The 26943-nt window shown below is 42.1% G+C and overlaps 2 protein-coding genes across 2 annotated transcripts; one reads left to right on the plus strand and one right to left on the minus strand.

Annotated features, from left to right (window-relative positions):
- Nucleotides 1-29: 29 nt before the first annotated feature.
- LOC110499147 (gamma-tubulin complex component 2) lies at nt 30-17885 on the minus strand. Its single transcript, XM_021576091.3, has 18 exons — nt 17606-17885; nt 16864-17024; nt 16617-16745; nt 16321-16491; nt 15903-16062; nt 15507-15714; nt 15137-15336; nt 14505-14694; nt 14196-14341; nt 13847-14027; nt 13569-13749; nt 7224-7396; nt 5281-5409; nt 5054-5174; nt 4596-4739; nt 2938-3066; nt 2496-2659; nt 30-450 (listed from the first exon to the last, which is right to left on the minus strand). Exons 2-18 carry the CDS (start codon nt 17011-17013, stop codon nt 375-377), a joined length of 2652 nt encoding a protein of 883 aa, XP_021431766.3. The 5' UTR covers nt 17014-17024; nt 17606-17885; the 3' UTR covers nt 30-374.
- LOC110499149 (BTB/POZ domain-containing protein KCTD5) lies at nt 17878-26888 on the plus strand. The gene is made up of 6 exons (XM_021576095.3): nt 17878-18551; nt 18831-18939; nt 21411-21502; nt 21754-21849; nt 22013-22138; nt 22712-26888. The coding sequence occupies exons 1-6, from the start codon at nt 18198-18200 to the stop codon at nt 22739-22741; spliced, it is 807 nt and encodes a 268-aa protein (XP_021431770.2). The 5' UTR covers nt 17878-18197; the 3' UTR covers nt 22742-26888.
- Nucleotides 26889-26943: the final 55 nt, after the last annotated feature.

A 26943-nucleotide genomic window follows, 5' to 3' on the forward strand; every position in this document is an offset into this window, starting at 1 on the left:
AAACAAAGAGCACAAAGAGAATGCTTGGGGAAATTTCATATTTTTTTTATTGAACAATAAAACACAAAAACAATTTTCACAAGGTAAAAAACAAGTTACCCATATAGAGGTCCAGGTTTTCTTTAAATTCTTCTGAGAGAAATTCATAGTTCATGATTATTTATTCCTATGCCCATAAAGGGGAAAACACCATATAGTCAAATCTATGGTGATAGTTTCTTGAATAAAACACTAAACAGCTTTATGTTTGACAGCTTCATGTTTGATGTGGAGAGGAATGTCGTCTTTGAAGTTGGTTTTTGATATGGGCATGAGTAGGAGAAATAAATACTTATAGAGTGGGTGACCATCATGAACACTCACATAAAACAGTGCTATGCAGCAGCCTTCTGACTTCTCTCTATAGCCATCCTCTCAAGGCGCTCTGTGTAGAACCCGTTGAAATCCAACCTATGGAATCAAGTTCAAATCAGTTTTGACTAGGATTATAACTATAGCTAAGCCTATCCATTTAAGCAACTAACTAGGATCTATAGGCCAGGGGTTCCCAACTCTGGTCCTGGGCCCTTTTTCCCCAAAGCATCTTAAAGGGAAATAAAGAAAATCACTTCATATTCGTCATCTCCAGCACCATCCCAATATCAACATATGTGAAAAGGTGTTTTTCCAATGGCATCATCCAATTATTAGACAATTAGTAGGCAATGCCTACAAATAATTGGTTAGAATCACACGATGCACACCGATGAGGTCAAGCGTCTTATATCGGCTGAAAGCTTAAATTATTGTTAATATAACTGCACTGTCCAATTTACAGTAGCTATTAGTGCGGAAAAATGCCATGCTATTGTTTGAGGAGAGCTCCAAACAACAAAACACTTTTTTCACTGCAATAGGTTTGATAAATTCACCTCTGAAGGTGAAATGTGTATATACATTCTGAAAACTTGCTCTGATTTATCATCCAAAATAGTCCCAGAGATAACATGAAGTGACGTTTTGTTAGATAAAATCCTTTTTCATATCCTAAAAAGGTCTATATAGAATTCACGATCGATTTTGTATTTCCACTCGTTCAATTTTTTTTTTTTAAATGAAAAAAAGAAGAAGAAAGGAATCTGTGAAAATCTAATCCTAAACGTTGTTTCAACCAGTCAAATCACGTTTGTATGTATTCCTCAGAGATCCTAGAACGTAACTAGACTTCACTATATCATTAGGGGTGTAGTATATCCTATAGGACACCAAATTTGGTCAGAGAGCGACGCCTTCATGGCACTCCGATGACGCGGGTGGTCTTCACTTGATCGACTCTAACTTTGTCAAAATCGGGGTCAAACAAAGCTAGCTAGATAGCCAATGAGAAACTCTGTATGTGTCGCAAAATGTAGCTGCTAACCTTGTGCGACAGCATGCCTTTTCCTTTTGGACATATTCAGAATTATGAAAGTTACGAAATCTGGTTGTTTTGCAAATGTTGAACTTATAATATGGCTACTAATACTGGAAAAGCTAAATCAAAGTCCAAGTATACAGTTTATGATATTTTTGCAGAAAAATGTCATATGAATGCAAATGTCTCCTTCACGATTTGCCCAAATGTACCTGGGTGACTTCACACTAAATGTCATGTAGTTCGCTCATACTTCAATAAACTTTGCACATACACTGCTGCTATCTTGTGGACACCATCGGAATTACAACCAGAGTGATGGCTGGAAGTGGGACCTTTCGGTTGGATTTCAAAGATGGTGGTAAAATAAAAATAAAAACGGTTTTCTTCTACCAGATCTAGTGTTATATTCTCCTACAAGCCATTCTTGTGATTATTGTGACTTTGCCATTGTAATTGTTTGTAAGCTTGTGTAGTTTAAAATGAATCTATGATTGTATGCTGTTGATCTGTTGTTTTTTTGTATGCTGTTCTTTGTATGCCATTTTAATATTTGATAATTAACCAATGATATTAGGCCACACTTGGCCATGATTACAGACACCTGTGTCTTTTGACACTATATAAACGAGTCATCCTGCAGTGTTTGATTATACCCTGATGAAGACAGCTTGGCTGTCGAAACGTTGGACATTCAATTTTTGCATCTGAGCTCCTAGAGTGTGCGGCTCTCTTTTATTTTCAAGTGTAACATGATGTACCAAATTCAGTGCATTATTATAGGGTAGGCTAAGCATTAGAATAAGCCACCTCAATATTTGCAGCCAGATGGGTGATAATATATCTCTAGGAGCTGATCTGTCGTCAGTAGTGTGGAATAATTATAAATGTTAAGGTAAGACGTGAATGGAGAAAGCTGATCCGAGCGCAGCGACGCCTTTCTTTTGTTCCCATCAGTATCGACACATGCTCCAATGACGCACTTAGTGAACGTTCTCTCTGCGGGGTGTTTTTGCGAAACTCATGTTACATCTTCGGCCAAAATAAGTGTAAGTCTAGATTCCATCGCTATCAGAAACCGGGCACTGTGCAGTAGACCCACCTGTAGATGATGTTTATCATGCTGTGCTCACAGTCATTGGTGCTGTAGACGCTGAGCTTGTCCAGCAGGTCCAGGAGCAGTGTACTGAAGTTGCTGTCAAACTTGCTGACGGTGGCTTCGAAGCATGAGTCTGACTGCAGGGTGTCCACGTGCTCCGCTAGAAACTGACAACGTGGGAAACCACATAGGTAAGACACTTGCTGGTTGGGGAATAGCATAGCATATCACATCATAAATCATGCAATATTTGATAGATAGCATTTCTATTCTGTCTCAAATACTAATTGCCATCATTACAATACTACTGTATTTGGTTGTTGTTCTATATAACATACGCATATAAAACTATAAAACACAGATTTTCATACATGTTTAACCTTTGAAAACACTGCTACAAGTTGGTTAGTGAGTATCTGCTGTAAATTAGTATGTGTGTAGTTACCTTGGAGGTGAGTCTCTTCTTCTCTTGCTCCTCGGTGCGTTCGCTCTGGGTGGGAGGACCCTCCATGGTGCCATGCTCCAGAGACAGCCGGTTCAACTCCCGGTCCAGCTTCATGCTCCGGGTGAAGCGCTACACCAGGAAATACAAAGTATTCAAACCCCTTGACTTTTTCCACATTTTGTTACGTTACAGCCTTATTCTAAAATGTAGAAAATAATTTTTTCCCCCCTCATCAATCTACACACAATACCCGATTATGACAAAGCAAAAACAGGTTTTTAGAATTTTTTGCAAATGTATTAACAAAAAAAACCCTGAAATATCACATTTACATAAGTATTCATACCCTTCTTCACTCAGTACTTTGTTGAAGCACCTTTGGCAGCGATTACAGCCCTGAGTCTTCTTGGGTATGATGCTACAAGCTTGGCACGCTGGTGTTTGGGGAGTTTATCCCATTGTTCTCTGCAGATCCTCTCAAGCTCTGTCAGGTTGGATGGGGAGAGTCACTGCACAGCTATTTTCAGGTCTCTCCAGAGACGTTTGATCGGGTTCAAGTCCGGGCTCTGGCTGGGCCACTCAAGGACATTCAGAGACTTGTCCCAACAGGTGAAGGTTCACCTATTGGAAGGTGAACCTTCGCCCCAGTCTGAGGTCCTGAGTGCTCTGGAGCAGGTTTTCATCAAGCATCTCTCTATACTTTGCTCCGTTAATCTTTCCATCAATCTTAAATAGTCTACCAGTACCTGCCACTGAAAAACATCCCCACAGCATGATGTTGCCACTACCATGCTTCACCGTAGGGATGGTGCCAGGTTTCTTCCAGACGTGACGCTTGACATTCAGGCCAAAGAGTTCAATCTTGGTTACATCAGACAAGAGAATCCGGTTCATCATGGTCCGAGAGTCCTTTAGGTGCCTCTTGGCAACTCCAAGCAGGCTGTCATGTGCCTTTTACTGAGAAGTGGCTTCTGCCTGGCCACTCTACCGTAAAGGCCTCATTGATGGAGTGCTGCAGAGATGGTTGTCCTTCTGGAAGGTTCTCCCAACTCCACAGAAGAACTCTGGAGCTTTGTCATAGTGACCATCGGGTTCTTGGTCACGTCCCTGAGTGTGTGCCTTTCCAAATCATGCCCAATCAATTGAATTTACCACAGGTGGACTCCAAGTTGTAGATACATCTCAAGGATGATCGACGGAAACAGGATGCACCTGACCTCAATTTCGAATCACATAGTCTGAATACTTATGTAAATAAGGTTCTTCTGTTTTTTTATTTTTTAAATACATTTCCAATAACCTGTTTTCGCTTTGTCATTATGGGGTATTGTGTGTAGATTGATGAGGAAAACAATTAATTTAATCAAAATTAGAATAAGTATGTAACTTAACAAAGTGTGGAAAAAGTCAAGGGGTCTGAATACTTTCCGAATATACTGTAGACACACATTTAATAAGGATCACCAGTGAGAGACACTGTAAAGTCATACACTGAACACTGGGGGGGAGATATTAGGCTACATATCATAATACTGCAGTCAGATTATCTAATGTGCATGAGATGCACGTCAATTCAAACATTCAAAAACACTACATGTAAGCTAAAACAAGCTGCCTTGACGTTCACGGTTTTGTAGTTGCGTTCCACATCCACGCACCTGCATGCAGTTGGTGAACATGACACACACGGACATGAGCTTGGAAAAGATCTTAAGCAGCTCTGAGTTGGTCAGCATGCAGTCCTTCAGGCAGTTGTCCAGGAAGCTGGTGTGATGACACAGCATGTCGTCTATGTTGGAGGCCTGGGGAAGACAAGATGGCCTATATTAAGATATTCCTGATCAATGCAGTGCTTGGGACTGTTACGACAGTGTGCACTAAGCCACAGCATGCAGTTATTAGGAGCAATGAAAATAAATGTAATTGGGACTGGAAAAAACGTTTGACCACAACAATCTTGGGTCAAAGCAAAGTAAAGTCTCACGGCTGACATTTGTAACGGATGCCACTACTACAACATGCACAGAACAATTACGATAGACACAACTATAGGCTAACACATTATAGCACTGAATGCTATCAAGGTGAAAAGCAGCCTTGGTTACAATCCACACACAGATTTCAAGTTCTTCTCCATGATATGCCAGGTGGGCTCCATGACTTCAAACATCATGTAGTACTGGATGTTCTGTACAAAGTTCAGCATGCGCTGTCTCAAGGCAAACGCTGTTGCAAACCTACAGGGAGGAGGAAACCAGATAGCTCATATCAGAACTTGATATTAGGAAGCTGGCACTAGAGAAACAAACAAGGAAGTTAACTGAAGGAGTTTTGTCAACTCACCACTTGGCTCTGTGCAAGGCGTGCTGCTTGGCTGTTTTGTTGCTGATCCACACGTTGCACAACAGCCTCTCGACATGTTTGCAGTAAAAAATGTGCCGGAACAGCATTTGGTATCTTGTCAGCGCTTTCCTGAAAAATAAAAAAATATATACACTGCTCAAAAAAATAAAGGGAACCCTAAAATAACACATCCTAGATCTGAATGAATGAAATATTATTATTAAATACTTTTTTCTTTACATAGTTGAATGTGCAGACAACAAAATCACACAAAAATTATCAAGGGAAATCAAATTTATCAACCCATGGAGGTCTGGATTTGGAGTCACACTCAAAATTAAAGTGGAAAACCACACTACAGGCTGATCCAACTTTGATGTAATGTCCTTAAAACAAGTCAAAATGAGGCTCAGTAGTGTGTGTGGCCTCCACGTGCCTGTATGACCTCCCTACAACGCCTGGGCATGCTCCTGATGAGGTGGCGGATGATCTCCTGAGGGATCTCCTCCCAGACCTGGACTAAAGTATCCGCCAACTCCTGGACAGTCTGTGGTGCAACGTGGCGTTGGTGGATGGAGCGAGACATGATGTCCCAGATGTGCTCAATTGGATTCAGGTCTGGGGAACGGGCGGGCCAGTCCATAGCATCAATGCCTTCCTCTTGCAGGAACTACTGACACACTCCAGCCATATTGTCTTGCATTAGGAGGAACCCAGGGCCAACCGCACCAGCATATGGTCTCACAAGGAGTCTGAGGATCTCATCTCGGTTCCTAATGGCAGTCAGGCTACCTCTGGCGAGCACATGGAGGGCTGTGCGGCCCCCCAAAGAAATTCCACCCCACACCATGACTGACCCACCGCCAAACCGGTCATGCTGGAGGATGTTGCAGGCAGCAGAACGTTCTCCACGGCGTCTCCAGACTGTTACGTCTGTCACATGTGCTCAGTGTGAACCTGCTTTCATCTGTGAAGAGCACAGGGCGCCAGTGGCGAATTTGCCAATCTTGGTGTTCTCTGGCAAATGCCAAACGTCCTGCACGGTGTTGGGCTCTAAGCACAACCCCCACCTGTGGACGTCGGGCCCTCATACCACCCTCATGGAGTCTGTTTCTGACTGTTTGAGCAGACACATGCACATTTGTGGCCTGCTGGAGGTCATTTTGCAGGGCTCTGGCAGTGCTCCTCCTGCTCCTCCTTGCACAAAGGCGGAGGTAGCGGTCCTGCTGCTGGGTTGTTCCCCTCCTACGGCCTCCTCCACGTCTCCTGATGTACTGCCCTGTCTCCTGGTAGCGCCTCCATGCTCTGGACACTACGCTGACAGACACAGCAAGCCTTCTTGCCACAGCTCGCATTGATGTGCCATCCTGGATGAGCTGCACTACCTGAGCCACTTGTGTGGGTTGTAGACTCCGTCTCATGCTACCACTAGAGTGAAAGCAACGCCAGCATTCAAAAGTGACCAAAACATCAGCCAGGAAGCATAGGAACTGAGAATTGGTCTGTGGTCACCACCTGCAGAACCACTCCTTTATTGGGGGTGTCTTGCTAATTGCCTATAATTTCCACCTGTTGTCTATTCCATTTGCACAACAGCATGTGAAATTTATTGTCAATCAGTGTTGCTTCCTAAGTGGACAGTTCGATTTCACAGAAGTGTGATTGATTGGAGTTACATTGTGTTGTTTAAGTGTTCCCTTTATTTTTGAGCAGTGTATATACAAATTCAGAACACATGATTATAGTATTGGCATTTGGCACGCCCTGGTTTTGGGTCCCCGAGGGGGGTTTCTCAATAGATTGAGAAGCTATCATTAGGGTATAAAACTTTATACAACTTTTTTTTATCCCTTTTTCACCTTCTTTTAACCAGGTCATACTGAGGTCCGAAGACCTCTTACCCAAGGGAGACCTGGCCTTGGATATAGCCCCAGTGTACCTACCTGTTGATAATGAGAGACAGCGGCCACTTGACGATGTAGTCGAAGGAAAAGGCCTCCAGGCCGCTGAGGGCCACCTCGGTGGGGTCGGCATTGATGATGGCCTTCTCCTGCTTGGTCTCAATGGCCAGCACCCGCAGCAGCTGGGTGATCACGTCATGAGGCATTAGGTCAATCTGGGAAACAGGAACAGAGGGTGGATGGATGAGTTCAGTGTGAAGCCCCTCCCAAAACAGTCAAATAGTCTTTTATATGTATAGCCTATAGACATTTGCAATTCTGCCCTTCAGCAATTTTCTATTACTGTGCTAAAGTGCATCTATACCGCATCTAATGCGGTAAACAGCAATGACGCCATTTGAATAACAAGATCATAAATGACTTTAGGTTCTCCTTAAAGTAGTCAACAGTGTTCCCAGCTGCTGTAATTATTTCATATTTTTTATTGGTATCCCCAATTACCCAACACAAATAAAATACATAATATAATAACATAATATACATAACACTGCGCCAACTGCTTGAACAGACAGTTTGGTACCTTCAACACATCAACACCTCACACAAAGATCAATAGTGATGCAGTCAATCTCTCAACTTTTGAGCCAGGAGAGATTGACATGCACGTTACTGACATTCACACTCCCTGGACATTAAGTGCAATACGTGCTGCTCTGTTCTGGACCAACTGCAATTTATCCATGTCGCTCTTTGCCGCATGACCACACAACTGGGCAGTAGTCCAGGTGCAACAAAACTACGGCCTGTAGGACCTGTCTGGTCGACTGAGACGTCAAGAAAGCAGAGCAACGCCTTATCACGGACAGACCTCTTCCCATTTTAGCAACCATTGAGTCTGTATGTTTTCACCATGACCGCTTGCTATCTAGGGTTTCACCCAGCAGTTTAGTCTCCTCAACTTGGCTCAATCCCCACATTATTCAATAATAGATCTAGATGTTGGTTTAGGGTTGAACGAGTGATTTGTCCCAAAAACGATGTCTTTCATTTTTTATATTTAGCACCAGCCTAGTTACCCATTCTAAAACTGACTGGAGCTCAATGTAAATGGGTACATTTATTTATTTTAGTGTAATAGCCAACATATATACTGTTGAGTCGTCAGCGTACATAGACTGACACACAGGCTTTATTCAAGGTCAGTGGAAGGTCATTAGTAAAAATGAAAAACAATAATGGCCAAAGACGGCTGCCCGGCTGTACACCATCCAACTCTCAATCCATAATTGAAAGGATACAAATCCATAATACCTATGTTTTTTCAATGATCTCAAAAGCTGCATTGAAGTCTTACAGCTCCCACAATCTTCTATCAATTACTTTCAACAAATCATTTGTGTCAGTCCCGAGCATGTTGAGTGCCCTTCCTTATAAGCATGCTGAAAGTCTGTCATTGGTTTGTTTTCTGTAAAATAATTTTGTATCTGTTCAAACACAATTATTTCCAAAAGTTTGCCAAGTGCCGGTAACAGGCTGTTTGAACCGGTGCTCTGATATTCTTGAGCAGCGGAATGACCTTTGCCTCCCTCCAGGCCTGAGGGCACACACCATCTTCTAAGCTTTACAGTGACGATGTGGCAAACAGGAGTCGCAATGTATTCCGCTACCAACCTCAGCAATTTACCATCCAGGTTGTTGGTACCAGTTGGCCTGTCCTTATTTATAGATAGCAACAACAAAAAAAATGCACCTCTTCCACTCCCACTTTGTGGAACTCATAAACTACAGTGCTTGTCTTTCATTATTTGGTCCGTTATGTATGAATATGAAAGCTCAGCGGTTGATGTTTGCATGTCATGCCTAAGATTGCTAATCTTCTCAACAAAAACGTTATTAAAGTGGTTGGCAATATTATAGGGTTTTGTTATGAACAAGCCATGTGCCTCAATGAAGGCACCTGCCTGATTGATGGAGCGGAGTTGGCTTTTATGCCTAGAATTGAACTTAAGGTGCAGACATTTTTTGCAAATGTCTGAAAATAAACAAATAAATGAAATATCACATTTCTTACTTAAAAAAAACATGCATTATTGGTTAAGGGCGTGTAAGTAAGCATTTCACGGTATATATATTCGGCGCATGTGAGTTTGGACACACCTACTCATTGAAAGGTTTTTCTTTATTTTTACAATGTAGAATAATAGTGAACACATTAAAACTATGAAATAACACATATGGAATCATGTAGTAACCAAAAAAAGTTAAACAAATCAAAATATATTTTATATTCTTCAAAGTAGCCACACTTTTGCCTTGACAGCTTTGCACATTCTCTCAACCAACCTCATGAGGAATGCTTTTCCAACAGTCTTGAAGGAGTTCCCACATATGCTGTACACTTGTTGGCTGCTTTTCCTTCACTCTGTGGTCCAACTCATCCCAATCCATCTCAATTGGGTTGAGGTCGGGTGACTGTGGAGGACAGGTCATCTGATGCAGCACTCCTTCACTCTCCTTTGTGGTCAAATAGCCCTTGTTGAAAAACAAAATGTCCCACTAAGCCCAAACTAGATGGGATGGTGTATGCTGCTGAATGCTGTGGTAGCCATGCTGCCACCAGCAAAGCACCTCCACACCATCACACCTCATCCTCCATGCTTCACAGTGGGAACCACAAATGCAAGATCATCTGTTCACCTACTCTGCATCTCACAAAGACGGTTGGAACCAAAAATCTCACAGTTGGACTCATCAGACCAAAGGACAGATTTACACTGGTTTAATGTCCTTTGCTCACGTTTCTTGGCCCAAGCATGTCTCTTCTTCTTATCGGTGCCCTTTAGTAGTGGTTTCTTTGCAGCTATTTGAGCATGAAGGCCTGATTCACACAGTCTCCTCTGAACAGTTGATGTTGAGATGTGTCTGTTACTTGAACACCGTGAAGCATTTATTTGGTCTGCAATCTGAGGTGCAGTTAACTCTAATGAACCTATCCTCTGCAGCAGAGGTAACTCTAGGTCTTTCTTTCCTGTGGCAGTCCTCATGAGAGCCAGTTTCATCATAGCACTTGAAGGTTTTTTGCGACCTTCATGCCTTAAAGTAGATGGACTGTTGTTTCTCTTTGCTAATTTGATCTGTTCTTGCCATAAAATGGACTAGAGGCGTCACTACAGAAACCATGGTTCGAATCCAGGCTGTATCACAACCGGCCGTGATTGGGAGTCCCATAGGGCGGCGCACAATTGGCCCAGCGTTGTCCGGGTTTGGCCGGTGTAGGCCGTCATTGTAAATAAGAATGTTCTTAACCGACTTGCCTAGTTAAATAAAGGTTAAAGGAAACACTTTTTTTCGTCACAACTGAACGTATTTAGAAGGAAAGAAATTCCACAAATTCAATTTTAACCAGGCACACCTGTTCATTGAAATGCATTCCAGGACTACCTCATGAAGCTGGTTGAAAGAATGCCAAGAATGTACAAAACTGTCATCAAGGCAAAGGGTGGCTACTTTGAAGAAACTGAAATATATAAACTTTTTTTGGTTACTACATGATTCCATATGTGTTATTTCATAAAGAAAGGAGGACCAAGGCACTTCATATAATTAATTAAAATGCCTTTATTTGTATGTTCAATAGAAACCAAGTTTTTTCTTTTTTTATCTGACGCATTTTGGCTGCATGGCCAAGAAATAATAATAATAGTAATAATAATAGAAATAATACAATGTCCGCTTTTGAACAGCTTTTCCAATTAGCCCTAATTAGAAGAGGGAGTGGTTACACAATTGATTGGACACACCTAGTAAGCAATACTATACACATTAAAAAGTGAAATACTGTAGCTATGTTATCATAAATATACAACTCCAAGCTAGAAGTATCAGAACACATAGAAAGGTAGTTCTAACCTTAAATATGACTGGGAGAAGTGTCAAGAATAAGAAAGAAATATATTCCATAGTCACTAGAACACAGCAAACATGAACAACAACAGTCTAAACATAGCTGAGGGCAATTGAGCAAAATGTCCACTAGATGACAGCAAATGGACCTATCACGACCCTACAGGAAGGGTGAGAAATCCATATCTTCATTTAAACCAGGGTACTTAGTGGCCTGTAGTTTGTAAATCCATATCTTCATTTAAACCAGGATACATAGTGGCCTGTAGTTTGTAAATCCATATCTTCGTTTAAACCAGGGTACTGAGTGGCCTGTAGTTTGTAAATTCCAAAACTTTCCCTTTGTTTTAACTGTTTAAGACAGTCCCCTTTTCGAAAACATGCTTCAGAGTGCTCAAGACCTCAGACTGGGGTGAAGGTTTACCTTCCAACAGGACAACGACCCTAAGCACACAGCCAAGACAACGCAGGAGTGGCTTCAGGACAAGTCTCTCAATGTCCTTGAGTGGCCCAGCCAGAGCTAGGACTTGAACCCGATCTAATATCTCTGGAAAGACCTGAAAATAGCTGTGCAGCGATGCTCCCCATCCAACCTGACAGAGCTAGAGAGGATCTGCAGAGAATAATGGGAGAAACTCCCCAAATACAGGTGTGCCAAGCTTGTAGCGTTGTACCAAGAAGACTCAAGGCTGTAATCACTGCCAAAGATGCTTCAACAAAGTACTGAGTAAAGGGTATGAATGCTTATGCAAATGTGATATGTTTTTTTGTTTTAATACATTTGCAAAAATTTCTAAAACCTGTTTTGGCTTTGTCATTATTGGGTATTGTTTGTAGATTGAGGGGGGGAAAACTATTTAATCTATTTTAGAATAAGTCTGTAACGTAACAAAATGTGGGAAAAGTCTGAATACTTTCCGAATGCACTATATTAATGGGGATTTGGCAGTTCTAACAGTTTCTTGATGGGCACATGCCTATTAGAAACCGGAAGAAGCCGTTTCATAAATGATTCATATGTGGCATCAGGTTGTTCCTCATCACATACATCAGACCAACAAATATTTTTCACATCTTCGACATAGGAATCATCATTACACAATTTTAGGTCCAATCTTTGGAACTTTGGTTTTTATAGATATGGCTATTATATTATGACTACATCTGATGGGTGTGGATACTGCTCTAGAGCAGATTTCTGCAGCATTAGTAAAGATCTGATCAATACACGTAGATGATTCAGTTCCTATTCTGTTTGTAAATACCCTGGTAGGTTGACTGATAACATGAACCGGATTGCTGGCATCGGTTACAGATTGAAGCTTCTTTTTGAGTTGACAGCCTGATGACAACCAGTCAATATTTAGGCCACCCAAAAAATAGACCTGTTGATATCACATACATTATTGAGCATTTCAAACATCTAGTCCAAATACAGACTTTTAGCACTCGGTGGTCTATAGCAACTTCCTACCAGAATAGGAGGCAGATGAACCTGTAGCCATATTACTTCTCCGTCATCTGACAGAGGCTGAGAGAGGAGCACAACAGGAGTATGATTCGACATACATAGCAACACCTCACCCATTTGCGTTTCTCTCTTTTCTATATATTCTAGAACCATGTATAGCTACTACAGAATATAAATGTTTTCTGATGTTAGTAAGTTGTCAATTTCATGAACCTTGTTCCTCAGAATACATGTTAACATGGGCTATTTTTAGTAATTTTCAAATCAAATTTGATTTGTCACATGGGCCAAATACAACAGGTACAACCTTACCATGAAATGCTTAGCCCTTAAAAAAAAAAACTCTGCATTATTGGTTAAGTAAGAAAATATTTGCTAAAAACATTAAAACAATAATACTTTTTTTTCTTTTAACTATAAGGGCTTCTGCTTGTTTTTCTGCTTGTTTTTAGTGCTACCCTGAGAGGCAGATGTGAGGTAGAGATGTCAGTGACATTCACATTTGAGCCAATTATACTGAGTGGGCTGCCCATAGTGGGCTTCTTCCTAAGGTAGACGGTTTCAGTGCAAAGAATAGAAATCAATTCTATGGGCATGTGATTATTGCTGACAATACAATCTTTACATACTTTATGTTACTTACATTGACTGCACTTATATTTCTCTGGGATATACTGTGATACGATTTCCATGTCCTGCTTATTATGACAGGGAGGACTGGAGCGCTACCTTACCCAGACCGTCACTCTCAAACTTTCTTCAAGTACTGTAAGCTATATGCTCAGACAATGCGAACTTTCTTCAAGTACTTATTTTGGGAAGGTTACATGAGCCTATTCATTCATCATAATGCATGCATGAAATAATATTTCAAAACATAATGTGTACAGTATGTATTTTAGGTCATGAACCGGAATGAATAAGGAATTAGGCTCCTATCCTTAATAACCACTAGATAGTGCTGTTGTAATCAAAATAGCATAAATTACAGACTGGTACTCTAGCATATTTACCTTCAGGTCATCTTTGAATGGGTCTGTGTTAGCAGTACTCATCCTCAGAGCCAGCTCTAGCAAGGCCTCCAGTCTGGGAGGGACAATGTCATCAACTGGCTTTTTGAGCTCCTCTTCCGTCAGGTCCATGAAATGGACAAAGAAATCTCCCTTGTCCATCAAGAAGTAGTGCTTGATTGACCTAGGGAGAATACATCTCTTAGCATATAACAGAACATACCAAATTCGAAAAACCCATCAGACTTTATTGACCTATTTATAGTTTTGTTGTTGTTTACCTAAGGCGTGCGACCAGCTCCTTCTCCTCCATCAGGAAGTCAAGGAGGACCTTACTGGCGTAGTAGTAGGATTTTTCTATCTGCTCCACGTAGGCTCTCTCCTTGAGAGTGTAAAGGACCTCTTTAGCATCCGGACAAGTCACGTCCCGGCCACACTCTCTCACCACATTGAGATATTTACCTATAGAAGAGGACGAGAAGAAAAACCAACTCAAACAACTCAGAAAATGATCAAGAACTTGATACTATTAGTTTTTCAAAGGAACACAGTGAATTGCACTGGGCATTGTCAGGATACACTAAAAAGTGATCGGAACAAATCTGATCCAAATAGTATGATGCGTCTTACCTGTACTCAAAATTTTGTCTGCCATTTTCTGAAGAAAGGATGGAATTCTGTGCTGTACGATTGTGTACCGCTGATCCCAATACTTGTCGTTGTAGTCCTCCTGGATCTTCTCTTTCTGTAGCTCGTGCTCTTCAACCATGAATTCACTATGAAGACAAAATAAATCACCAAAGATGTGCTGAACTAACTCATTGTCTGAAATCTAAATTGTGTCTTAAGTCATGTCCAAGCCTGTGACCCAGTAGAAAAGTACTGATGTGATTCAATGTAAGAACTGTGGTAAATGAGTTGAGCGACAAAAGACTGTACCTGTAAGGGTCCTTGATGATGCCTCTATAGATCCATTTCTCCAGTATCTCAAAGTAAGGGACACTAGCTGCTTTCGTGAGGTAGAGGCAGAGTTCCTGGGCCTGACTGTCTCCAGTGTAGTTGAAGGTACGATCGTGAAGGAGGCTCAACGTCGACCCACCCATGCAGTCTCCTTTGTCCACCGAGGAGGCTTTGAAAACAGAACATGACACCCACTGATTAAATAGACATCAATAACCTTTGGAGACATTTTTTTTATACTATGAGTACTTTTTACTTTGGGCAGTCTGCAACAACATACCTTAATGACCATACCACACACACAACCATCACCAAATCATCATAGACCATAAAACAAGACCGGCATAACACCACTGACAGGTCAGTCTAAGCATAATACAATTGAATGTCCAAAAGTGCACCCAAAAAGCAACGCAAATATATCTACCAACGACATTATATTGTATGATCGAATATATGATCCATATGGAACATACAGTGGGGCAAAAAAGTATTTAGTCAGCCACTTAAAAAGATGAGAGAGGCTTGAACTTGCACAATTGGTGGCTGACGAAATACTTTTTTGCCCCACTGTATATAGATGTTTTATTGTTTGATCATGAAGGCTTTACCAATGAAGGCTAGGATCTCCATGGTCCTCATGGTGGGCTGGATGTAGAACCAGAGCTTCTGCAGGGAGAGCATGCCCTGCCTGTGGAGGTGCTCTAGCTGGGTCACCAGGATCAGATACTCCTTCATCAGGGTCCTCATGGCTGCCGTCAGGGCGTGGTTCACCTGGCCGTACTCAAAAGACGACTTCTCCTCAGTGAAGCTGCCAGACATAACACAGCCAAAATGTTATGCCAGAAAATCCAAATGATTTGACAACACAATGCACATTTTCCTTTGATACATCTCCAGATGGTGTAAGGATCTACATTTGAGTCTAGCAAATGAGACAATAAAGGGAAATATAGCTGCTTAACCTTAAAGTTCACTCACCGTGCTATAGTAGAGTAGTATGAGGCAACTGGTAGTACCCTATTGACCAGCTCCTTGATGGACATGTCAAGGGTTGGGTCAACGATGAAGGAGCGATTCTGCCTCCCGAGGACAGGCTGGGCCGTGATGTCTCTGCCGTCCACACCAACCAGCACAAAGAGCAAATCATCCACCAACGCCTGCTCCTGGGCTGGCAGGGGCATTGTACCTGATCATAAAATACCAAAGAGATTATTTGTGGTGTGCTCATCCTCATAATCGCTAAACATACCAGGTACATTTTCACAGATTTTGTTATTACATGAAAATGAGCAGCCACTCAGTCAGTGTAACTATGCAGGAATTTCATGAAGTCAATCAAAATGTGTCAAAGTGAGATATGAGGAGCATTCATACCAATGGCCACTGCTGGGTCTCCTGCTGCTGTGGCACCGGTGTTGAAGTCCCCATTCAGAGCAGGACGGTCATACACCCAATTGGGAAACACCGGGTTGGGCTGAGTGGGGTTCTTTTTGTTGTGTCTGTCCCTCAGCATCTTTCGTGTGATTTCAGCAGACTGCAAACATGGAGGGGGGGGGGGGGGGGGGGGGGGGAGTAGTAGAACTTTGAGATGTATTCAACTCTAGCCTTTTCAAAACAAATTGGTCCGGCTCACTTGAGGTAGTCACATGCGGGCCAGGACCTTTTCCTGAATACATGACCTGACCTAGTAATAGTAAAAATATGTAATAGACTATAATAGGGCATCAGGCCTTTCCTGGTCAGGAAGACTGGCCCTAATCAAAATTAACCTTAAAATGACACGAGTACACACCTGGGGCACATTGGAGCTGGCAGTGACATTCCCCAGCTTCTTGCGCAGCTCTTCAAGTTCCTGCATTGACATCTTAGTGCTGGTTGGAGGGATAGCAAAGGTTGTACTTGTTGTCGCATTAGCAGACACTTCAGACCTTTCTTTGGCATTCTGTTGCAGACATTGGAGGATCTGGAGAAGATCAACGCACAACACAATGTTATTGGGACATAACATAATACTGTACTGTACTTGACATTTGAACAGTGCAGTTGTCGGCATCTGAACAACATTAGATGTAAAATGTAAGTGATTACCTCTTTATCCTCACTAAGCTTTGATAGGAGGTAGACCAGTGGGTCCAGGTTGCGGACATTTTTTGACTTGAGCTCATCATATTTCCTTAGGAAGTCCTCTGGCGTCTTTGAATACTCTGCTATTTTGACCTGTGAATGAAAGTTGAATCAACGTTGAAAGTTTAATGAAAGTTTAATCATCTGTAGGAAACGCATAGGAAGATCATCATCCTATGAAACATTTGCCAATAACTTCCCCATCAATCACCTTTGCACTGTGTGCAGACACTGTTGTGGTGATGTAAGGTGTCCTGTTCTTCTGCAGTAGATCAATAAACACTTCTGCCCCATCACCTCCTCGCACATGAAGCAGACTGAGCAGCTCATTGACATCATGGTGTATCCGAAACTCACTCATGGCTCAAGCAGCTGAAATTAGAAAGGTAGTGAGAGTCAATAATCAAACCTCTGTCAACTCTCTAACAACCAATCGGTTGAATAATGTCATACTGGCAGTTCATAGTTGAAGCATGCAAATGTGTAAATGAATGTGGTAAATTGCAATCTACCACCACAGTCCTGATGTTGCAACTTCTCTGGCTGCATAGGGACAAGACTTGTATTGTTTGAGATTCTAGCTGGTGCCCTAGTACAGTGCGGTTCCCAACCAGTGGTACTAGGAACCCTGGGGGTACTTGCCCTATCCACAGGGGGCACCTGAGAAGACTCTGGGCCAATTGTGCGCCGCCTTATGGGACTCCCGATCACGGCCGGTTGTGATACAGCCCGGGATCGAACCAGTGTCTGTAGTGACGCCTCTAACACTGAGATGCATTATCCTTATACCGCTACGCCACTCGGGAGCTAGTTACGTTAAATTTAAAGTAGGGTCTGAAAATAGAGCTTTTAACTATCTAGCTCCCTGGTTAGCTAATGAACGGAATCTTAGCAATGGCAGCATGATTAACAGCATGCAACATGGATCGCTAGCTAGCTGTGTAGCACATTACCTGAAGCCTCTGTTGACTACAAGCAGTTACCGCCACGCCAACTACCTGCAAGTGGCAACCAATGGTAGCAACACAACGTGTACTCGGTATAAGATTTTTCATAATAAAAGTTCAGATATAAAATGCTTTAATTAAAAGTACTTCGTATAAAGAGATTTACAACATCTCCAACAGAGAACACATTTGTAATTTTAAATCTCTATTGTATGACCGACAGCAAGCAGAATAACATGTATATTTATTCATTAACTCTTATTTTGGAGGGAGAATACGACATACCGGAAGTATACAGTAACGACGTTACAACCCGGAAAGAATGCCCTCTTCTGTTAACGTTTGAATAAACAAGAATGACCCATTTGTTTTAGGAAAAGATTGCAAGCGACGTGTCAAACATATATAGTTTATTTCAACTAAGTAATATCGATGTCTCGTTTAGGGTATTTATGTTTGGAATTTATCGAATGTGTGTAGCAACGCCCTAATGCCAGCCACCTTGTTGGGGAAAAAGAGCCCCGTTGTGTTTACAAATCGATAAGCATTATTGTTACCCTGAAGTGTAATAATAGTGGTGTTTTTTGACGAAGAAAATATGGCCGAATTGCATGTTGTGGAGCAGAGTGTTACTGCCACAATAGAACAAACCGAGCACCATGATGTCCGAGGCTCTGTTCGGCTGGCTGCTTCGCCCACTCTCATGGTTTCACCGCGGAGTAGCTTGCCTACCAGTCCTGGGGTGTCGAGTACTAGTAGAGCGGTGTTTGGGTTCCCAATGAAGAGCAACCTCAGTTCCCCATCGGAGCAAGCCGAGAAGCCAGAATCCCGCTGGGTTTGCCTAAATGTCGGTGGAACCTATTTTGTCACAACCAAACAGACATTGTGCAGGGACCCCAAATCGTTCCTGTACCGATTGTGTCAAGAAGATCCGGATTTGGACTCTGACAAGGTAACATATTCTATAATAATATTTTTTGGCATAACGTTCTATCATGAATCAAGGTGCATCAATGTAGCATTCATAATGCACTGCCGCTCATCACGCACGAGATGACACCCAAACACTTTAAAATGCCTAGTTAAAATGTTAGACAATTGTAACACTCATTAAAGTGTAATGCTCAGCCATTTTACAATAATGCATTATTTTATGTGCATGTGAAGAAGCACCAGAGAAGCCTTTATCTGACACTCAAATATGTAATACACACTTTTATAAATATCCTAGGATGAGACGGGTGCTTACCTAATCGACAGGGACCCCACATACTTTGGCCCCATTCTGAATTACCTGCGGCATGGGAAACTGATCATGGACAAGAACCTGGCAGAGGAAGGTAAGACTGTATAAATGGTCCCCAAAGTGTAAAATACAATCCCTGTCACACCATGCTTTATTTAGAATAAATAAAATTGTCCAATGGTTAGTATCATTTAAACAAAACAAAAAAAAATAACCTTTTATTTAACCAGGTAAGCTAGTTGAGAACACAAGTTCTCATTTACAACTGCGACCTGCCCAAGATAAAGCAAAGCAGTGCGACACAAACAACAACACAGAGTTACACATGGAATAAACAAGCGTACAGTCAATAACACAATAGAAGAAAAAAAGGTCTATATACAATGTGTGCAAATGGCATGAGGAGGTAAGGCAATAAATAGGCCATAGTAGTGAAGTAATTACAATTTAGAAAATTAACACTGGAGGGATAGATGAGCAGATGGTGATGTGCAAGTAGAAATGCTGGTGTGCAAAAGAGCAGAAAAGTAAATAAAAACAATACGGGGATGAGGTAGGTAGATTGGGTGGGCTATTTACAGATGGTCTATGTACAGCTGCTGCGATCAGATAGCTGATGTTTAAAGTAAGTGAGGGAAATATAAGTCTCCAGCTTCAGCGATTTTTGCTATTTGTTCCAGTCATTGGCAGCAGAGAACTGGAAGGAAAGGCGGCCAAAGGAGGTGTTGGCTTTGGGGATGACCAGTGAGATATACCTGCTGGAGTGCGTGCTACGCGTGGGTGTTGTTATCGTGACCAGTGAGCTGAGATAAGGCGGTGCTTTACCTAGCATAGACTTATAGATGACCTGGAGCCAGTGGGTCTGGCAACGAATATGTAGCGAGGGCCAGCCGACTAGAGCATACAGGTCGCAGTGGTGGGTGGTATAAGGGGCTTTGGTGACAAAACGGATGGTACTGTGATAGACTGCATCCAGTTTGCTGAGTAGTGTGTTGGAAGCTATTTTGTAAATGACATTGTCGAGGATCGGTAGGATAGTCAGTTTTACGAGGGTGTGTTTGGCGGCATGAGTGAAGGAGGCTTTGTTGCGAAATAGGAAGCCTATTCTAGATTTAATTTTGGATTGGAGATGTTTAATATGAGTCTGGAAGGAAAGTTTACAGTCTAGCCAGACACCTAGGTATTTGTAGTTGTCCACATATTCTAGGTCGGAACCGTCCATGGTGGTGATGCTATTCGGGCGGGCGGGTGCGGACAGCGAATGGTTGAAGAGCTGTATTTGGTTTTACTAGCGTTTAAGAGCAGTTGGAGGCCACAGAAGGAGGGTTGTATGGCATTGAAGCTCGTTTGGAGGTTAGTTAACACAGTGTCCAATGAAGGGCCAGATGTTTACAGAATGGTGTCGTCTGCGTAGAGGTGGATCAGGGAATCACCCGCAGCAAGAGCGACATTGTTGATATATACAGAGAAAAGAGTCAGCCCGAGAATTGAACCCTGTGGTACCCCCATAGAGACTGCCAGAGGTCCGGACAACAGGCCCTCCGATTTGACACACTGAACTCTGTCTGAGAAGTAGTTGGTGAACCAGGCCAGGCAGTAATTTGAGAAACCAAGGCTGTTGAGTCTGCCGATAAGAATACGGTGATTGACAGAGTCGAAGGCCTTGGCCAGGTCGATGAAGACTGCTGCACAGTACTGTCTTTTTTCGATGGCGGTTATGATATCGTTTAGTACCTTGAGCGTGGCTGAGGTGCACCCGTGACCAGCTCAAAAACCGGATTGCACAGCGGAGAAGGTACGGTGGGATTCAAAATGGTCAGTGATCTGTTTATTAACTTGGCTTTCGAAGACTTTAGAAAGACAGGGCAGGCTGGATATAGGTCTATAACAGTTTGGGTCTAGAGTGTCACCCCCTTTGAAGAGGGGGATGGCAGCTTTCCAATCTTTAGGGATCTCAGACGATATGAAAGAGTTTGAACAGATAGGGGTTGCAACAATGACAGCGGATAATTTTAGAAAGAGAGGGTCCAGATTGTCTAGCCCAGCTGATTTGTATGCTTCCAGGTTTTGCAGCACTTTCAGAACATCTGCTATCTGGATTTGGGTGAAGGAGAAGCTGGGGAGGCTTCGACAAGTAGCTATGGGGGGTGCGGAGTTGTTGGCCGGGGTTGGGGTAGCCAGGAGGAAAGCATGGCCAGCCGTAGAGAAATGCTTGTTGAGATTCTTGATTATCGTGGATTTATCGGTGGTGACAGTGTTTCCTAGCCTCAGTGCAGTGGGCAGCTGGGAGGAGGTGCTCTTATTCTCCATGGACTTTAGTATCCCAAAACTTTTTGGCGTTAGAGCTACAGGATGCAAATTTCTGTTTGAAAAAGCTAGCCTTTGCTTGTATTGGTTCATGACTTCCTTGAAAAGTTGCATATCGCGGGGACTATTCCATACTAGTGCAGTCCGCCACAGGATGTTTTTGTGCTGGTTGAGGGCAGTCAGGTCAGGAGTGAACCAAGGGCTATATCTGTTCTTAGTTCTACATCATGTGACTAAACTACTGGTTGTATCTCTCAGGTGTCCTTGAGGAGGCAGAGTTCTACAATATTGCATCACTAGTAAGGCTGGTCAAGGAGAGGATACGGGACAACGAGAACAGGACATCTCAGGTATGTCAGGGAAATGCAGACATGATGAATGGAAAGGCCTTGGACCGGGATGGACGATGCCATTGCTGTTGTGAAATAACACATGCTAAACCAAACACTAAAATGTCAGAGGATGAGTGTGTTTACAAGTCTGTTAGTGTGTATACTGACACACTCGCACACATGGCACTGTTCAAAAGCTAAACATTTACTGGCAAGTTAACCCTAATGTGTACAGGTGGCTTTTATTGTAGTGTCTGTTTTTCTCTTAGGGCCCAGTGAAGCATGTGTACCGGGTGCTGCAGTGCCAAGAGGAGGAACTCACCCAGATGGTGTCCACAATGTCAGATGGCTGGAAGTTTGAGCAGGTGGGCCTAATAGTCCTCATGTCACACTTGTCTTTAAATCCATAGGTCATTGGTGGTAAGTCTGGTTATTTTTGAAATCTCAAACTTTGCCTAAAATTTCATGTGAAGATGACTTTTAAGCTAATTTACAATCCCACTTACCCTTTCCCATTTCCCCTCACAGCTCATAAGCATCGGCTCGTCCTATAACTATGGCAATGAGGACCAGGCTGAATTCCTGTGTGTGGTTTCCCGGGAGCTCAACAACTCCACTAACGGCATTGTTATCGAGCCCACTGAGAAGGCCAAGGTGAGATCAGCATTTGAGAGTGTCTGGAACTCATGTGTTGGGCATGAAGTCAGAAGATTCTCGCTTGTAGGTGTAACATCAAAGTTTTTCAGGCGTTTCCGACTTCAAAAGTGGTCTAATGTGTAGATTGAGCTGCATTGTTTCCTTCAAATAAGATCATGAAATTAGCCGGTGCCTAATCTCGGAAACCCAGAACTAAAGTCTTGCATAATTATGTCAGATGCTCGATTAGGTTCTGGGGGCAGATGTGTTAGAAAAAGATATAAGAACGAGGAATGGAAGCAGACCTGTAGCTCCACTCCCCTCTGCAAGTCTATGGGCAAAAAGTCCCCTCTCCTTCCTAAATTCGAAAGATGCGAACACCTGCGAAACTGTGATTTGTCCAAATGATCAGTGACGAAAACACCTGAGCATCGTCGCATCCCACAGTCGGTTGACAAATGCTACGATACCATTTATATTACGTGCTTCTGTCCGTGAGAGATTAGCCAGTGCCTATCTCTCCCATTCATTTTGGATTGAGGTGTATATACTGTTGCTGGATCTAGACTGACACGTTTTCTCTCCCTACAGATCCTCCAGGAGAGAGGTTCACGGATGTAAAGAGACTCCCAGGCCTGAGCTCACCCTTCTCAGCTCATGTGACATTTCCAGACGTCTCCTGCACCACCTCAGCCATGGTTCATATCTTTACCCCTTCCACCACCAGCCCGACTCCTCCTTTCACCTCTCCCTCCTCTTGGTGTGCCTTTCCACAGTGGGGGGGGGGGTTCCCATCCTCCTCGCCTACAGTGCTACAACATAACCCCATTGCCATTTCTTATTCTCAGTTATATTCGTGTGAACATTTTGAGGGATTCTGAAGAGATGACAATAGAGTATTTATTATTAAATGTAATACTTTTTGTCATAAGTTTGATTTTGAAGATTCCGGTTTTGCCCCTGATCATAGCCCCCATCTTGTCCATAGTACATCCACACAGAGCTAAATCATTGTCACTGTCCTCATTCAGGTGATCACACAGCTAATGGGGAGGCGTTTCCTTTTCTGTCTGGCTTTGTTGACTTGGTGGAAATCTCCTCAGGACTTTAAAAGGACAAAAAAAGAAAGCCGAAAAATCTACTGACTGTGACCTGCCCCCTTCTACAACCCTGAAGATTCACCTATTGGGTGAGAGGATGCTGTAAGCAACATAGCTCACCCTCTGACGTCCACTCCTAGTCCTTACATCTCCACAGCTGGAGCGCTAAGACAGTTCATAGTTGCTTGGGAGGCTGAAAGCCGAGAGGTGGGGCTAAGGACAGAGAAGTAAGTCACAGGAATATTCTACAGCCCTCAAATTCAAATCTGGACCTCAAAGCCAGTTCTACTGCTTTTTTTTGTTTTTCTTCCCCTCTAATCGTGGACTGATTTTTAACCTGGGACACCAGGTGGGTGCAATTAATAATCAGGTAGAACAGAAAGCCAGCAGTAGTCCGGACCTCGTTGGGTAAAATTTGAACACCCCTGTTCTACAGCATCTCTCTTTTGGTCTTCTTGTGCAGTCAGTCCTGGTCTCACAGCAACTCTTGCCCAATAAGACCAGACGATAGTGGGGAGATACAGACCCTTGTCTAACAGAGGCTCCACCCCACCGTAGTTCATCAGTGACTTCCACTGCTGAGCATCCATCACACACATTTTCTTTTTGGCTCGGGTCAAAGTCCTTTCTCACCAGGAGGGCACATATTTTCTTACAGCCGTACTAAAGATGTTTCAGTGCAAAAGAAAACACACAACTTAAAAGACTAAACCACACACACATGTACACAATTGTCAGGCATGTGAGGAATATAAATCTATATATAATGAAATTATATGGAGAAAAAAAATGAATGCAAATGATGTAGTTATTCATTTCTGTTTCATAGTTGTTATATTTGTGTAGTATGGTGAGTTCTATTCCGTTGAGCGAGGAAATATCACTCCTAAACCAATTTTCCTGAGGTGTTTCCCCCAATGACAAAGGTGTACGTTTGTGTATGTAGTGCCTCTGCTATTCATCAATGATTAAAATTATGATCAGCGACCCAGTTTTTCAGCGACACAACTTCTAAGTAGATTTTTTTTGTTACCTATAACCCTTTCAAATGATCCTTCTCGCAGATATACTATTATGTTCTCTTGCATATCTTAGAATTGTAATCGGAGATTAAAGAGACGGGTTATTGAATAAGCTTTTATTTGACATCGAAAGATGGTATGTGTCCTATACAGTGGTCTTGTGACCCTGTTGGACTTGTATCCATCTGTATGATGCCTCAAAGCCTAGGGCCCCTTTTCCCTCTGGCAATGCCTCTGGCATTTAATTTTCATGCCAAATGCCACTCACTCTGCATTTGCCTGTTACACACCTTGGTGTACATTCAGTTAACAGCTTTGCTTAACATTTTGCAGTATTTACTGTGTTAATTCTAGAGTATGCTGAAAGGAATGTTTTAAATGCATACGTTTGGATCTTTTTATAGAGTAGACGTAACCACAGGAACATTGGGTACTGAAAATTCTGCATGGATGTGACTTCAGCTTTCGATTTGTTACATTGGGGGAAAATAAGGAAATTATACCTTGTTTCTCACAGTGTCACATCCCTCTGTGCCAACCAACAGTGATGGGTACCTAGCTTGTCTGGAGTATACCTCTTATTATTCACATATCATTGTCCCAGGAGTAAATCCTGGCATTACCCCATTTGTAATACTTCTGAAAAGTTCAATTTATTCGGTCAATCTGACTGTGTACTTAAAAGAAGTACCCCACAGGTAACCAATATCACATCATTTTTGTTTTACTGGCGTCACAAAATCCATACACCTTTTCCTGTGTATAATGAATATTTGGTGCAATTATGTTATATCAGCATGATTTAAGAATGCGTTCGGCTTAAAACACACAAATAATTACCTGTGCTGTTGTCATGCTCCATGACTGTTTTATCAGACTCTAGAGCTCTGACAATGTTGCTATGACTTTTATTTCTCCTCTTGGAGTGGATGTTGTGCAATTCTACTACGAAACTGGGACAAAAGTGCAGTAGTGCACAGACTGTGCTGCTAGAAGAATGCCTGACTGTCTGATAGAGAGACACCTTCTCCTCTTTGGGCCTTTTTCAAAGCTCCCAGAGGTTGTTCTATTTCCCTTTGTCGTGTCCAGTGTTGTGCCTTTGACCTGTGTTGTGCACAGTTGTCCCCCCCTCCCCCGTGGTTTATGAGGCTCATATCGGAAATGAAAATCTACAAGACACAGAGGGACTCGCATTGAGTGGTCCTCGGTTGGTTCAATCTCCCATTATTAGTCAGTGAGAGGAAAAAGCCCCCTGGAATAGACCTTTACGAGTCTATTCTGTCGTCAAGACTAAGGCCTGTTTGTTCATGTATAATGCAGATTATCAAACTTAACTCCTTTTCTTTTAATGCCAATACTTTTGAACCAAGCCTCCCGTATTGACCCCTGTAGCTCCTGAACCTTTGCCTGTCGCTGCATTCTTCCGGTTTTCTTTCCTGAAATGTGTGTAGACTGTAGGTGTGGTTGGCTTTGTAAGTTTATCCCACAACCGAGGCAGAGAAAAGGAGACCGTAGTTGTAATCAAAGCAGTGCCCCAGTATATCTTAGTAAAAACCAGCAGTGCTTTTTTCTTTTGGAAAAACGGCGACTGCATAAGCCACGTTTATTTGGCTTTCTCTCTTGAATTGCATGTTTAAGGCAATTTATGCTGTTTATTTTGATGCCATGATAACTATACTGACAGTTGTTTTACTGTATTGTTTGCATTCACTTTTGAAGCACTTATTTTTACGTTCAGTGTACCCAAATGTCTCCTTTTGACATTTATTTGTTTTGTTTATACTTGCAGATTGATTCATCCGATTTTGAAAGGGAACTTTTTATTCGGATAAAAACGATCATTGCAAAAAAAGAAAGTGTTCCCCCATCACTGTACTATTCAGATATTTGTGCAATTTTAACAAATCTGCAAAAAAATACTCTCATTCTGGCACGTAAAAACATGAGAGCATGCATTGTACTAGAGATTGTTATGTACTGGAATTTGTCTGACCTCTGTGTTAGTGCAAGTGTATTTGGTGCATGGTTGGAGAGCATAGGGAAGGCATGGCTCTGTGTTAGGTGTAGATTTTTTGTGTGGAACAGTGGGTCTGCAACTAGAAGTATTCTCTAATCATGCTTTGTTTTTATGTTGTTTTTGTATCCTGTCATGTCAATTTAACAGTAGGTCTAGCTAAAAAAAAAAAAAAAGAACTAGCTTAAAGTTAACCTCAAATTAACATACACTCTTTGTCAAATGAAAACTGAACAAAACTGCATACCCCAACCTTGGATTTAGGATCAACTCAAACTAAAACTCCACGAGCAAAATGAAGAGGATCATTTGAATCCTGGCTCATTCTGCCATAGTTAATCTGTAACACCTGCATGCATTTCTAAACATACACACATACACATTTAGACGTACTGAAAATGTCAACTATTAACAGTTATTTTAACTGTATTAATTTATCAACAGTATTAATGTCAAATGTGATTATTGTCAATGGAGACTGTGGAGAAAGAGAACTTTTTGTCTGATGTCCTTTTTGCTTTTATTTATTTTATATTTTGGAATTTTGTCTACCAATGCAGTTTCTTTAAATGTAACATTTTTAACAAAATCCAGTCCGGTTTTTAATCATAAAATGTGTCTGTGTTTTAAAATGTGTGTGTAACTTGTGTTTTGTACAGCTGTCTACTAGCCCCAATGGTTCCGCCA

The sequence above is a fragment of the Oncorhynchus mykiss genome, chromosome 20, assembly GCF_057628025.1.
Source record: "Oncorhynchus mykiss isolate SJ-2025 chromosome 20, ASM5762802v1, whole genome shotgun sequence".
Taxonomy (NCBI): Eukaryota; Metazoa; Chordata; class Actinopteri; order Salmoniformes; family Salmonidae; genus Oncorhynchus; species Oncorhynchus mykiss.

Bases quoted from the DNA above. Each gene is read 5' to 3' on its own strand.
- LOC110499147 (XM_021576091.3), bottom strand. From the start codon at position 17,013: ATGAGTGAGTTTCGGATACACCATGATGTCAATGAGCTGCTCAGTCTG. The intron at 13,750-13,846 runs GTAAACAACAAC...TATTCTCCCTAG, and splicing joins GAGCTGGTCGCACGCCTTAG to GTCAATCAAGCACTACTTCT. The intron at 5,410-7,223 runs GTAGGTACACTG...TTTATTTTTCAG, and splicing joins CTGTCTCTCATTATCAACAG to GAAAGCGCTGACAAGATACC.
- LOC110499149 (XM_021576095.3), top strand. From the start codon at position 18,198: ATGGCCGAATTGCATGTTGTGGAGCAGAGTGTTACTGCCACAATAGAA. The intron at 18,940-21,410 runs GTAAGACTGTAT...TGTATCTCTCAG, and splicing joins CAAGAACCTGGCAGAGGAAG to GTGTCCTTGAGGAGGCAGAG. The intron at 22,139-22,711 runs GTGAGATCAGCA...CTCTCCCTACAG, and splicing joins AGCCCACTGAGAAGGCCAAG to ATCCTCCAGGAGAGAGGTTC.